Source organism: Spermophilus citellus, assembly GCF_964194105.1.
Source record: "Spermophilus citellus genome assembly, chromosome: 1".
Lineage (NCBI taxonomy): Eukaryota > Metazoa > Chordata > Mammalia > Rodentia > Sciuridae > Spermophilus > Spermophilus citellus.
The window spans coordinates 162,487,958-162,502,972 of NC_138182.1; the positions used below are offsets into that span (position 1 = coordinate 162,487,958).

Genomic DNA, 15,015 nt, shown 5'->3' on the forward strand with positions numbered 1-15,015 from the left:
ATCTCATGGCAGGGGACCTGCCTCAAACACATCCCCCAACAAAAGCAACAGGTGCCTTTCACCAACCACACAAACTCCCCAGCCCAACAGGCTTTTATGGCTTATTTACAAAGTTAATAAACCAACCTATAGCTTTTTATATGGCAAGTAGAATCAATAGCTACTAGTTTGGGGTTTTTCTACAGGACTTTCTTCAGGCTTAACATCTTTGCTGAATTTAAGGAATATCTTTTAAGATTTGCATATATAAAGTATTTTAGGAGCTCAGTAACTCTTACGATAATGCAAACCTTCCAAAAGGTACCCTCTTTTCCCCTGTGTACTAATTTTAGCTGTTTCTGGTCAGCAAGAGAAAAAGGACATTCAGTAGTAAAACAGAGAAGCTCTGTGGTTCCAGTAAATATTTACCCTATTAATTTAACTTCTGTTTATCTGTGTAATCCAGGTTACTTGTTTTTTTGCCTAGAGTGAATGATACCCCTGCTAGGAATTTAGGTTGGTGTGAACCAGGGGAGGTTTCAAGAAAATAAAGGCCTATAATTTATAATCCATGTCCTGAATAATATCTATCAATCTTCTGAATCAGTCTGTCTCTGTCTCTGTCTGGCTCACCTGATTCTGTAATCTTACCAACACAAACCCCTCTCCCCAAATCTAGCGATTACTTAATATGTAACTTGATTTTATGCAATTTTATTCCTGGGATCAAAAAAAATTGAAATTTTTGTTCATCAACTTCTTAATTTCGTTACAAATGCAGATTCAGTCTTCCAACAGCAGTCTTACCTGGGAAACCTTCCTCCTGACTGGTCTGGGATAAGTCACCTTTAAGCAGGTCTAGGTAAGTGTGCCCACTCGCTCTGTGTTCTGGTACCTCAGACCTGGTAGCAGAAGGCAGGTCCTTAAGATGACAAGTCTTGGGAATCAAATTTTCCCAAATGGACAAAGCACATCTCACAATCCAGGTTCTCTCTGGGCCTCCACGGCTGTGGCCATCTCAGTTCCTGAAGAACTACCTGGTCTTTGATTAACTTCCTTTTCTCATATTTCCTCCTCCTTCTTGTTGTCTCGACTTCCACCTGGTTTGAGCTCTGCAGACCATCTCTATGACTTGGTCTACTTCTTCTTGCCTCTGGGTTTGACTCATGGCCTCACTGATGTGCAGCATGTGCTTCCTTAGGACTTGGCTGCCAGCCACACTCTTGCCAGACAGCCCTGGCTGCCAACTTCATTGGGCTCCCTGGCCTTGCTCACTGGCATCAGCGCTCTGAGGCCCAGTAGTGACGCTGTGTACTATAGTAGCACCCAAGAGTCCTGCTGCAGGGTGAGAGAGCGCTAATTCTCTTGACAAAGTTTTATTCTCTTTGTTCCAGCACCTCAAATATCGCAGCACCAACCCGGCAAATGCCTGAGTGTATGACAGAACAAGGGTTAGCACCCTATCTCCTCTGCAATAAAAGGAAACAGAAGGCCCTTGGCAGCTGGGTGGGGATCATTGCTGTTTCTTGTGGCCAATTCTGCTTTTAGGGCTCTGGAAACTCAACATGTAGTGTTTTCCAGCCCCTTGGAGGGGATGGCAGGGACTATGACCCTTTACTCTAATCATATCCATTTCATTTTTATCAAAAACACTTCTCTAGGCATTGCATAGGGGTTACAATATGGATCAAGTTAGGCAGGATTTTTAAATAGAATACTCACTCCCTCCTGAGAACATGTGATCAAAAGTTCAACAGAAACTCATGAAAGCAAACAGTTAAATGACAGTGCTCTAGGAAAAGCCCACCTGAACATGAATCCTGGCTTTCACAGTTTTAGTGGCCATGAGTTTTCTCACTTGTTTATGCCTCATTTTCCATACCTGTAACATGAGTATGATGAAAGGTGTATCACAAGGGTTTTGACAATTAAGCATGTCAGTATCTGGGAAGAGCTTAGAAAATGTTAGCTACTACAAGCCACTGAATAAACAGCTAAAATATAAAACAAAACAACAGAAACTATTGCCAGGCATAGGGAATTAAGAGACCAGTGTTTCAGAAAAAGCTCAGTCATTCTGGAGCCTCTAAAATGGACTACAAATGGCTGCAAATTCTTTTTCACACCCCCCATAGACTATATATATAGCTGGTTTGACCAGTAGAATACATACATAAATTACCCCGAGTCAGTCTCAGTTCTACATTTTTGTTGTTGTTGTGCTGGGGATCAAAACGAGGGCTTCACACCGGCTAGACAAGCTCTCTACCACTGAGCCACATGCCCAGCCTAGTCCTACATTTTAAGAATCCTGGCAGTTTACTTCCTCCTAGGAACCCAGCCGCCATATTAAGAGGAAACCTGAGCAGCTACATGAGGAGGCCCACAGAGAAGAGAAATGAGTGGATCTCCCAGTTCATAGTAAACCCAGCCATGTACTTAAGCCATTTTGGAACTGGATCCTCTTGCTATAGTCACTGAGCTCTGTCCAAATTGCAAAACAATGAACAGATAGATTGATTAGTTCCTAAATTATGAGTTTGCTACACAACCACAGAAAAGCAAATGAACAAACAAACAAAAAGGTGGGGGGAACCCAAACCAAGCATTTAATATCATTTCTTCAAGGAGGAAAGCAGCAGCAAGGTGATCATTCATTTGAACATCTGTAGAACACCTACTGTATTCCAGACTCATCATCAGGTCTTGACACTGCTCTTCTGGTGCTTATAGTCTGCAGCTAAGACAGACATACATTAAATAACTTATTACCAAGCCATGTGACTCTCAAGACAGAGCAGTATGAAGAAATAAAAAGGAGTGTGGGAATACTGGTGATCTCGCGGGCCTCTTCCTACTCTAATATAATTAATTTGTGATGAAGAATAAGTACATCTGTGAAACGGCCATTTAGAGATGGTCACATGAGATAATACAAGTAGAGAGAAAGCTTTCTTTTACACAAGTCTATTTCTTAATTAGAGCACGAATGCAGAGGCAGGGTTTCAGGTGTTATTCAACAGATAGATAAGAAGGCATGGAGAGCTGCCTCTACTCAGCAGTGGAATGATGGGTCTGATGAAAGAGGTTTTGCATAAACAGATAAAGAGACTAGATGAGAACTATGATTTCCAGGGGCAACCAAAGTAAATAATGATGGAGGAATTTTTTTAATCTTGTTCATCATTTAAATAACGTTTAAAAGGTAAAGAATCCAAGTTGATTGTTTCAGACAAATTCTTTGAGTAAAAAAAAAAAATATTTCTTCATCTCCAGAATGATTGCCAGGAAAGGAAAAACTTCAAAAGATATGTTTTTATTTTCTTGCATAAATAGGTTGATGTCTACCAGACAAGCAGGTGGAATAGACTGACAGCTATTCCACAGGGATGGTGTTGAATTTAAGTATCACCCAATATGGCTGCTTCTCAAGACACTTTCTTTCCAAAGCCTGAATTGGTATAAGAGCCCAGAGATGGGACTGTGATAGTGAAATGTTTAGGTTAAATTGCACACTAGCCTCACAAGATATACTGAGACATACAGGAGTTAACTGACAACCTAAAACACATGCCTATGAGAAGTATCATTCCCAAACTTTCCCTTGACAAGCTTTGGGAGAATTGAATTCAATGCTACTACAAGTATAGCCATTCAGTTTCTTGATTGTGGGTGGAAGGAGGCTGGAAGTCAAACATTTAATTCTCTAAGTACTTTTAATTTGGCTAATGTTAAAGTCCTTCCTTAACCTCCCATTTAAAAAAAAAAAAAATCCCTGCTGTCTTTGATAGGGGCAGCTAATAGGGAAGAAACAGAACAAATAGCCAATTCATGCTTCTCAAATTTTCCTTCTGTTGTTCGTGTTGCTTTTGTCAAAGAGTTCAGTCTTGATATAAGCATTTGTGAGCAAAAAATAAAAATGTGTATGAATGCTCATAAATAGAGGCAATTTTACTCTCCCATAGTCAACTCACAGAATCTGAAATGGCTATCTTTCAAACTAAAGACACAAAAGGAACACATTCATGAATTTCCTGTTTTTCCATTTTAAGGTCTCACACTTGCAAAACACCTCATACCCAACACCCAGCTCTAGGTGTCCCAACCTGGTATCCCCCACCACCCACACCCTTCCTGCTTGGTTGTATCCAAGCCTTCCTGGAGCACAGAGGACTAACACCTCCATTGCAGACCAAAGCTTGTACTGCTTTTACTAAAGAGAGGTCAGCAGGTTACAACTAGAAATTGATTAAAGTCACTCCCTCTTGTTCAGGATGTTACCAAGTCAGTGTCAACATTATTGTCAAAGAGTCAAAGATTCCTGTGGTTTACAAGTCAACACCAACCAGAGGCCTCTTGTTTATGACACCCAGGACAATGGTGGGTCCTTTCAGAGTTCTTCTGAAATGCCCAGTGACCATCAGACATCTGACCCCACAGGTGACCTCCAGACAACCTCAAGGCTCCTGAGCAATAGGAGATATGGCACTAAAGAGGCTCTCAGAGGGTTTTTATTAGCTTTGCTTCCAGGTGAGGAAAAGGAGTTAAGCATCAAAAGAGAATGAGGAGAATGGAATGGGGAGAATGGGGAGAAAGAGAGAGAGAGAGAGAGAGAGAGAGAGAGAGAGCGCGCGCAAGCATGTGGGCAACTTTATCTCATGAGACATTAAAGGGAAACCAGTGTTTAAAAAAAAAAAAATCACAGTGAAAACAAGAAACTTCACCAGAGGCCTAATGTGAGAAATAGAAATAATTTGTATTTACATCTAGGGATTCTGATCTCTGGATATCATAGAAACAGTACATGTTAAGGCTACTGCCCAATAAATTGAATGGAGATTTAGGGTCCAAGGTATGAACCATACACACTTGTTCACCTTACAAATTCTCTTTACTGATATCCTAGTTTAAAATATGTACCCTTAGAGACAATTGCAATTATTCAACCCAGCAGGAAAACCAAGAATGGGGGGAACAGAGGAGCACCTGAATCATGGAAACCAGAACTGGCTCAAAAGAAAGCAAGAAATGAATGAGCAAACACTGAGGACAAGGAAAGAAAATTTAGTAAACTTGTTTATTTCCTTAGGGACAAGACTGTGTCTACAATGCTTAAATATAATTTTTTCCAGCCAGTGCAAGGGCCACAAATCATCTTCAACCCCTTCATTTGGCCACAGTTTTATAGGAAATACAACTGGCAAAGAATGGTGCTTTCCCTTGCAAAGACCCTCCAGGCTCACTGAATGCACTCACAGATGGTCCCAATACTACTCAAGTAAATCCACATCTTCTCTTTCTCCACTCAGCATTCTAGCCACCCTTGCTCATCCTAAATCTATGATTCACTTTTTTTTTTTCTTTCTTGCAATGCTGGGGATTTAGCCCAGGGCCTCATAAATGCTAGGCAAGAACTCCACCAACCCCAGTGATTCACTTTTAAACCAAGGGTATACACAGCACACTTCAGATGACAGCGAGTTAAAGCTGCTGTACAGAAAGAATCCATGTGAAGGGACTGTCAAAGACCCTCTCTCTGCAAGAGATATGGGTGCAGCAGTTTTCGGTTTTAAAATGACCTCAGAAGATGGACCAAAGGCTTTTCCTTAAACAGTGTTAGTTATGGAGCAGGGCTTTGGGTTTCAGTTCAAATTTGTGACCCTTCCCTCATTATGAAATGGGCAAAAATTATTTAGTTCCGCAGGTCTCCTATGGGCTCCCATTTCTAAACTACATCCTTGGTCTCAATATTTCTCCAGTCTTTTACATCACAGGGATGGAGGAGGGGAACAGGGATTAGGAAGTGCCTCTACCACATTCAGCAAGTCCCTCGACATGCTCTTCCAACCCTGGGCAGAACAGCACAGGAGCATGAGGGATGACATTCACTACAAGACACCAGAAGCAGACTGGGGCTTCCCCCACCCTTCTTCTCCCGGTCTCTTCCTGATCGCCAGTAGAGAGATCCATTCTTTTCATTTTCTTTTCATAGTTGGTAATCTGACATCACTGCTGTCTGCCTTCTGGCTGTTTGTACATTGGTTTTCTTTTCTTCCCCTTTTCTCTCTTTAGCAGGACTCAGGAAGCTTAGAAGACCTATGCTACTTTGGCCCCTATAAATGGCTTAGTGATGGCTAAGGGGGAAGCCCACCGCCCTTCTGCTCTAGACCCCAACACCCAGTTCTGTAGGATTCCCATCACCACTTTTTCAGGTATTGAAAGCTTTGGGGGGATATTGTCCAGGCATCCTTTAAGTCATCAAAAAAGGTGGCTTTGAGCATCTTACTATTCACATATTTGCATACTGTTTGTTTTAATTCAAAGACATCCTAAACACTCTAGTAGATACGTTACAGTGAGAGCCCAGGAATTGCAAATGCGCTTGCCTCAAAGACGCAGGAGTCCAGACTTCGGCAGGAAATAAAAGTTCTAAGCGCCTTTGATGTGCTTCCTCCCCCACCCCACCCCCATCCCCGTGCAAGCCATTCATCTCCGCCCAGGGAGAGACCACCTTGCCAGAACCTAACCAAAGACACCACACGTGGAAGCCAAGTGGGAGAGTGAATAATCCAATGCTTCCCAGTCCCTCAATCCCACCCCCACTAAATCGGTTACCACTGGCTTTAAACTCAGCTGGGATCGCCTAGTATTTTCCGAATACGAAACGGAATTTTGAATATAAATGGGGGAAAGCGAGTGTGCAGGGACAGGAGATCCAGTTTTTAAAGGAGAGTAAAGCGCTGAGCGGTTTGGTTAGAGCTTGTTTCTTTTTTAAGCTGACTGAACCATCGAGCCAGTTCAGGTCATTTCCTGAGTAGCACTACAAGTTAAAACAAGATCCAGAAAATCAATTAATCTTCAATTGCGCTGCCTCCAGACTGCGAACACAAGCGGGTTGGGTGGGATGTTGGGCTGGGGGAGATGATCAGGGGGACGGTGTCGAAAAGCAAACGCACCAGAAACCCGAGCTCCCGACCTCAGCTGTTCCTTACCTCACTCAGCTCGGCTGAGGAGTCGTTCCCATATTTCATGGCAACTCCAGAATTCATGACTGCACTTTTCAGAGCCGGGCTCTTCCGCCTCCAAGTCTCAGAGCTTAGGAGTGGGGCTTAACAGGCTGGGTATCCACTTCTTGATCCCTTTTGGCACATCTTAGTCTAGACAGCCATTTTCACTCAGGACACTGTTCGGAAAGCCCAGGAAGGATGCAGACAGTCCTAAAAGGCACAGTCCCGACGAGCCATTGCTGCAGGAGGCTCGGTGCTGTGGCGCGCTCGCCGCTTGCTGCAGCGGCGGAGCGGCGGGGATCCGCCCGCGCGCGCCCACCGCCGGGTCCCGGGGCAATGCCACCCTCAGCGCCGCCTCGCCACTCCTACGGTGCCTCGTCGACCCCCATTACCAAGCTGCAGGGCACCTCACAGCTGGCGCCAGTACCCTGGAGGACTCCGACAAGCTCTCCAAAGAACCAGGGCGGCGGAGCGAGAAAGATCCGCGCCTCGGATTCCGGGGAAGGAAAGCAAGCTGGAGAGAGCCGGAGCGGAGCTGCACTTCACGCTGAAGTTTCCCCTTTGAATCGTCTGGAGTTGTAAGTGGTTTCTGATTGAACACAGCTGTCTAGCTGCTGGCTACGGGCTGTGCGGAGAGGGCGGAGCCAGAAAGAGAAAAGGGTTGGGGGTGGGGGAAAGCCGAGCAGAGAAGACCGTGCTTGGAGGGAGAGCCGGCATCCTTCCAGTTCTCTGCAATAGTAATTACAGGACTCAGGTCCAGAAGGGAGAGAAGAAACAGGAAAAGCCACCTGAGTAATCGAGCAGGAAATTGGAAAAAAAAAAAAAAAACTTCTCTCATAGGAGCCACTTTGCATGATTAAATAAGGTCAAGACAAACCTGAACACTGTACATCAAGCAGCACTGTGCACTTCTCACGGTACATTAAGATTTTACAAGAGTGTGGGGCGGTCATTTTCCCTGATCAGTCTAAAGTCAACACTGATGGTGTCAATTCACTATCAAACTCCCTCTTTCTGTCGCTAGGGCAGAGTACATTTTCTGCATGTCCATAATGAATATAAAGATAACTCATCCCTTGAAAGATATAAGATAGGCTCACATTCCCCACCCTCCCCAACCCTCAGATCTTCTTAAAAATTGTACTGCTTATATGAGCAGAGCTAGATTTTAGAGTATGACTCAGAAAACCTTCAAGGAATTCTTATGTCCAACCATGGGGTCAGAAACCCCCGCCCCTAGAGCTTTGAGTTCCCCTGAGGTAATACATCCTGTGTCTATGGGGAGTGGGTGCGGAGGAGGGAAAAGGCAGAGATTTTATCTCCACAAAGTTAAAGCCCCGCTGCATTAGAGATGCACTGGAAATGGTCTGATCCTTTAAAGCAGGAGGTCTGCTGGATTGCTTAAGAAACCCCATCAGTCTCTTTCTACACAATAGGAACAAAATGTCTCCGGCCCCAATGACAGACCTTGGCATTTCCTGAAGCCTTCTATGAAAAAGCCATTGTATTGTTCACTTCCAAGTTCTATTTTTAAAAAATCCAATAGGATGTTTATTCTGCTCTTTAAGAAGGAGCAAAGAGGGCATCATTTGCATAGATTTTCTTACTTATCCCCCCCTCCTCCCAGCTTCCTGTTGAGTTCATTCATTGCCTGGAGACCCTGCTGGGATGGGGAAGAGTTTGGTGCTCTTTCTAGAGCTAGAGCACCTTGTGGATGGGGAGGGGTTGAGGAGTCACTTTATTTGATTTGTTTATTCATTAAAACCTGCTGAGAACTGACTGTAGTTGAAGCTGGAGATGTTTGTGGATTTAGGGATATTGGTATAGACTCTGCATGTCAAGCATCCATATATCCAAATGCTACAAAATCCAAGATCCCAAATGCTCCAAAATCCAAAAGTTTTTGAATACCCTGTTAGTGCTCAAAAAGTTTCAGGTTTCAGATGATTTTGGATTTTTAGATTAGGGATGCTGAACCCATATAAATATGAAGAAAACTCAAGCACAGTTCCTGCTCTTGAGGTAGTCAAACATGATCAGAAATATAGAAATATAGATAGAAAATGATACTTGCCATAAAAGTGGTATAAATGAAGATCAATTGCAATTGAGAGGAGGGAAATATAATTTTGGCTAGGCAGGGTCAGGGGAGAAGACTGTGAAGGAATCTCAAAAACTGAAGCATGTGAGTTGATCTTGGAAGAATGGCTGACCCCAATGGAGACGGGGAGTAAGGAGATGGTATTCCTGGTAGTGGTCCTATTGTGAAAGTATGGGTATAGACTGGAATGGGCAGACAATGCAGAGGGATTGCAGGCATTCCACTCCAGAATGGAAGCTGGGTGAGAAGACAGGATCGAAATCAGATCACGAATACTTTTGAGTTCCAGACTAAAAAAATGCAACTCCTCGATAGGCAACGGAGACTCATAAATGTGTCTGAGCACAGAAACATCAGAGCTGTGCTTTTAGATATCGTAATAGATTTTTATCACACCCTTGAGTAACTAACATGGATTCAAATATGCTAGTGTTAAATGTGATTATGATTTTCAAAGTACTTTTGTTGTTGTTGTTGTTGTTATTGAGGATTGAACCCAGTAGCTCTCTACCACTAAGCTCAATTAAAGATACATTATTTTTCATACTACTTGGGCCCTATCTCCAAGCAAATGATGTCACCTGATGTCCAACCAAAAGAAAAGTGTTTTGTTCATCAGGTGGAGGAAAAACTTTCATTGTTGAACTTGTTAAGCTGAATGTCTGCTGGGTGCAGCGGCACATACCTATAATCCCAGAGGCTCAGGGGCCTGAGTCAGAAGGATCACAAGTTCAAGACCAAACTCAACAACTTAGCAAGATCCTCCCTCAAAATAAAAAATAAAATGGTCCGGGGAAGGGGGATGTAGTTCAGTGGTAGAGTGCCCCCTGGGTTCAACCCCTAGTACCACAGTATGTCTATGGATAATATAAGGCATTTCCAAGGGTTATGTTGACTGTATGGAATTTTCTTTATAAACAATGACTTCGGAACTTAACTCCTACATAAGATGGAACCACACCACAATCCAGCAGCTGTAGAGGTGGAAGAGTTAAAAGTAGGAAGCAGACTTGCCAATTGGACTATTACAATAGTCCAGCAAGAGGTTAAAAGGGCCTGAATTGCCAGGTGCAGTGGAATACTCCTGTAATCCCTGCAGCTTGGGAAGCTGAGGCTGGAGGATCTTGAGTTCAAACCCAGCCTCAGCAATTTATCAAGTCCCTAAGCAACTGAGTAAGACCCTGTCTCTAAATAAAATACAAAAAAAGGGATGTTGAACATTTTTTCATATATTGATTTTTTCATATATCCTCTTCTGAGAAGTATCTGTTCAGGTCTTTGGCCCCTTTATTGATAGAGTTATTTGGGTTTTTTTTTTTTTTTTTTTTGGTGCTTAGCTTTTTGAGTTCTTTATATACCCTAGAGATTAGTGCTCTATCTGATGTGTGAGGGGTAAAAGTTTGCTCCCAGGATGTAGGCTCTCTATTCACCTCACAGATTGTTTTTTGTTTTTTGTTTTTTGTTTTTTTTTTTTTTGCTGAGAAGAAACTTTTTAGTTTGAATCCATCCCATTTATTGATTCTTGGTTTTAATTTTTGCAGTATAGGAGTCTTGTTAAGGAAGTTGGGCTTAATCCCACTGATGAAGATTAGGGCCTACTTTTTCTTCTATTAGACGCAAGGTCTGTGGTTTAAAGGGCTGGGGGTGTGGCTCAGTGGTTGAGTGCTCCTGAGTTCAATTCCTGGTACAGAGAAGGAGAAGGAGAAGCATCAATAGTCCATGCTACAGGAAGGAGGGAGGCCTGGAGTCTGGTAAAAGAGTATTTCAAAGATCCGAATGTCTTTGTAAATCTGAGGCAACACCAGGCAGATTACCACAGGGAATGAGGAGGAACTGGGGGGTGGTGTCCACACACTACTCTTCTGTAAATTTGGCGATGACAGAAATGAGGAGGTTGATCAGTCTCTTGGAGTCAGAAAGCAATGTTGAGTAGAGGGTAGAACAGACATATTTGTAGGTTGGTAGAAACTGTGGAGATACAAGGAGTGGGGATGTGGAGCAAAATTCCCTCCCCCCCCCCAAAAAAAAAGGGAGAAAAGGAAGGGCCCAAGGACTAAAACCATGAGATTAGCTTTTGAATAATCTTGGAGAAGAGGGGATTCTAGTGCCCTTCCTGGGAGACCAGGAACAGTTGGGTGATCTGTCAAATTTATAGAGAAGACTTTAGACACTGTTTTAGTCAGCTTTTACTTTGCTGTGACTAAAGGACCCCAAAAGAATGGTAGAGGAGGAAAAGTTTATTTAAGGGCTCATAGTTTCAGAGTTCTCAATCCAGAGACAGCTGGCTTTATTCTTCGGGTCTGCAGGTGAGGCAGAATAACATGGTGGAAGAATGTGGCAGGGGGATGCAGCTCTCATGGTGATCAGAAAGCAGAAAGAGAGGTCTCCAAACTTGCCAGATACAAATATGTACTCCATAGCCATGCCCCAATGTACCACATCCTCTAGCCATACTCTACCTGCCTCCAGTTACCACTCAGCTAATCCCATCAGGGATCAATTCACCGATTACGTTAAGGCCAGAACCCAATCAGTTCTCCAAACCTTGCATTGTCTCACATGTGAGCTTTTGGAGGACACCTCATATCCAAATCATAACAGACACTACAACTAGTAGCATTTATTTGAAGAGCACACCAACTTCTTCCTATGACTGTAGAGGAAAACTGAAAGCCAATGACAATTTATCATGAGATTCTGACTCAGGGAAAGGAAGACCTTAGTGATGTCTGTCAGTGCAAAATGGAATGAAGTAGTTGTGATACCTTCCCTTAAATTGTTCAAGCATAGGTTTTAAGATGGTGGGACACTCTGAAGCCAGACATATATAAAAGTAGGGCTTGTTGTATTGAAAAGAAATCTGATTTTTCGCCCCCCTGTATTAGGGATGGAACCTAGGGATGCTCTACCACTAAGCTACACCGCTAGCACTTTTTTTTTTTTTTTTTTTTTTTTTTACTTTGAGGCAAGGTTTCTCTAAATTGCTGAGGTTGGTCTCAAACCTGTAACCCTCTTGAATAACTGGTATTACAGGCATGCACCACTGCACCTGATCTTTTTTTTTTAATTTTATATTCCATGAAATGAAGATAAGTTTTTGCTATAATTTAAATGCCTTATTTTTTTCTACCTCTTAGTCTTGCTCTCTGCTATCAAAGGCTAAGATAATGCTTTAGACAAGACTGCACCTGGGTCAATATCCTGAGAACATTAGAAATGTGAGAGATATTTCAGCACACCACAGGACAATAAAGCCCCAAGTGTTTCCAACACCAGTCAAAGATCTTAAGCTGGGCATGGTGGCACATACCCCTAATCCCAGTGACTCAGGAGGCTGAGGCAGGAGGATTGCAAGTTCAAGGCCAGCCTCAGCAACTTAGTGAGACCCTGTCTCAAAATAAGATAGAAAAAGGACTGGGAGCATAGCTTAGTGACAGAATGCTCCTGGGTTAAATTCTCAATACTGCTAAAAAAGAAAAAAAAAAAGTCTCGAGATTACAGCTCACATAGTTGACCAAGTGTATTACTGTATTTGACTACAAATTCTTCCATATTGTATCCACGACAACATGATTTCTCCAAAAAGCTTCTCCCAATCTGTGTGTGTGTGTGTGTGTGTGTGTGTGTGTGTGTGTGTGTGTATTTTACCGGGGATTTAACCCAGGGGTGCCCTGCCATTGAGTCACACTTCAGCCATTTTTATTTTGAGACAGCATCTCACTGTAGTTGCCCAGGCTGGCCTTGAACATGGGGGATCTCCTGCCTCAGCCTCTGGAATAGCTGGGATTATAGGTACATATCACCATACTGGCTAGTTTCTCCTAGTCCTTCTGCGTTAGCAGAGATTAAACTCCTAGTGAGAGGTGTAGGCAGGAGGTGGCAGTGGAATTTATCAAGTTCAGGGAGTAGTTACGGGAGAAGGAGGAAGAACTGCTTTCTACCTTGACAATAGTGCTTGGGTTCCTCTCCTTCTCAGACCTTGTGTTCCTAACAGGCCAGTCTCTTAAAATCTGGTCACTATTATTAGAGGAGGCAGCAGTAATCCTGGGAAAGTTTTTCCGTAAGTGGAAGGTGCTGGTTGCATAACTGGAAGAGACTGTACCAATTCCATGCTGTTGGCATACTGGCCTTACTTTTCAGGCCGGTCTGGCCCTCTGTGTATAGCTGCTCATTTCAGCAACTCTCTAGTTGAGGTTCCATCCTGGGACTGATCTGTATTCTCCAATGGCAGTGAATATCAGGTTAATCAAAGCAGCCCAGCATTATGGAAATTGACTGAATCCTTGGGACTGGCTGGCCTGGTCTCTTTGTCTCTACCCCTGGGGCTCATAAGCTACCCTTGCCTGCCCCAATGTGTGTTGAAGGGTGTCTGTCCTTCTCCAGCCCATGCAAGGTCCCAGACTCCAATATTTCCCCTTTTCTCCATGATTCTCCTAAGCTAAATAATATGTAAATACCGAGGTTTTAGGAATTAAGCACAAGGGGAAAAAATAATCTTCTCAACCATGCCCTAAGTATTTACACTGTAAAAAGAGGATGCTTTGAAATAATTCTTAAGGTGGTAAGATTTCCTGAAGAAGACAGTGAATTTTGAGAGGCAAGAGGGATTTTGGAACCATGTGGAGACTCAGGAAATTCCAATCCTCTAAGTTCTTAAAGGTCGTAAAAGTTAAGGAGCCCTCAAAGTATACCCTCAACAGAATTTCCTGCCCTAAATTTATAAGCCCAGCTTACTCTCCCACCCCATGACTCCAGAAATGTTCTCGCTATCCAACTCCTGTGGCCCTGTGTTCAATCAACAGGCCCAAGTCTTGGGTAGGAAGCCTCTAGCCAGCCTCTGTGACCTGCCACTGAGTCACATATTGCAGATATCATCAGCTCCAGTGCTGCAACACAAAGAATTCAGAAAGCATTGCCCTGAGTGATCTACATCCTTGTCTGTGTCCTCAGAGAACACAACAAAGATCCAGAAGGACTCCTACAGTGCCCTAGTGCTTTCTTGCATCCCTCTCACTTCGGTTAGAATACATAGAGTCAGCAGATGTGTAGTGTTCATTCAGAAAGAGAAAAGAACCACTGCATGCATTTTCCATGTGTGTCCCGGGATGAATGTGTATGGGACAGAAAGGATCCTGCTTCACAGAGCTAGTGTGCTTGGTGAAATGATTACCAAATGCATGAAGAAGATAGAGACAGCTGTGGTGGATGCTGTAAAGGAAGGAAATATGATGGGGATACAGGACCCTTTGGTGGAGTGGGCCAGGAAGGCCTCTATGAAGCGATGCCACCTCAGAATAGAGGCCAAGAAGGAACCGACTAGGCAAAATGTGGGGACACATGACCAGGCAGAGGGAACACCCTAGGGCAACAAAGGGCTTGACCATCAAAATATTTCAATAAACTTCAAATTTTAACTTAAATTTCAATTTCAATGAAAAGGTAGACAGTGAGGTAGAACATGATGAAAACAGTTGCTGGAGGAGGCAGGTTCTACAGGGAATGTGTACACAACGATTTCACTCTGTGCATCGAGATGCTGCAGGGGATCTTCAGCAGGGCAGAGACATGACTCAATTTACATTTTTTAAATTTATGTATATATTTATTGTTTTTGTTACTGGGGATTGAACCCAGGGGTACTTGGCCACTGAGCTGCATCCCCAGCCCTTTTTTTATATTTTATTTAGAGACAGGGTCTTGCTGAGTTGCTTAGTGCCTTACTAAATGGCTAAGGCTGGCTTTGAACTCATGATCCTCCTGCCTTAGCCTCTTGAGCCACTGGGATTACAGGTGTGTGCCACCACACCGGCTTCAATTTACTTGTTTAAAAGATAAATATGTTCCTTTACAAACTCTACTAGTAGATAAACTAAAACATAAACCATGGACAGTCCCTCCTTGCTGCTAATAAATGCAGAAGAGTTGATA

At 43.2% G+C, this 15,015-nt stretch overlaps 1 protein-coding gene across 2 annotated transcripts in view; it reads right to left on the bottom strand.

The window, feature by feature from the left end:
* MCC (MCC regulator of WNT signaling pathway) overlaps positions 1–7,551 on the bottom strand; it is a 269,529-nt gene extending 261,978 nt beyond the window's left edge. The window contains exon 1 of one of the 2 annotated variants that reach the window (XM_081295185.1): positions 6,972–7,551. In XM_081295185.1, the coding sequence (XP_081151311.1) occupies positions 6,972–7,028 (57 nt within the window). In that variant the 5' untranslated portion in view covers positions 7,029–7,551. The remainder of the gene's footprint in view (positions 1–6,971) is intronic. The other variant, XM_081295186.1, reaches the window with a different exon arrangement.
* Positions 7,552–15,015: the final 7,464 nt, after the last annotated feature.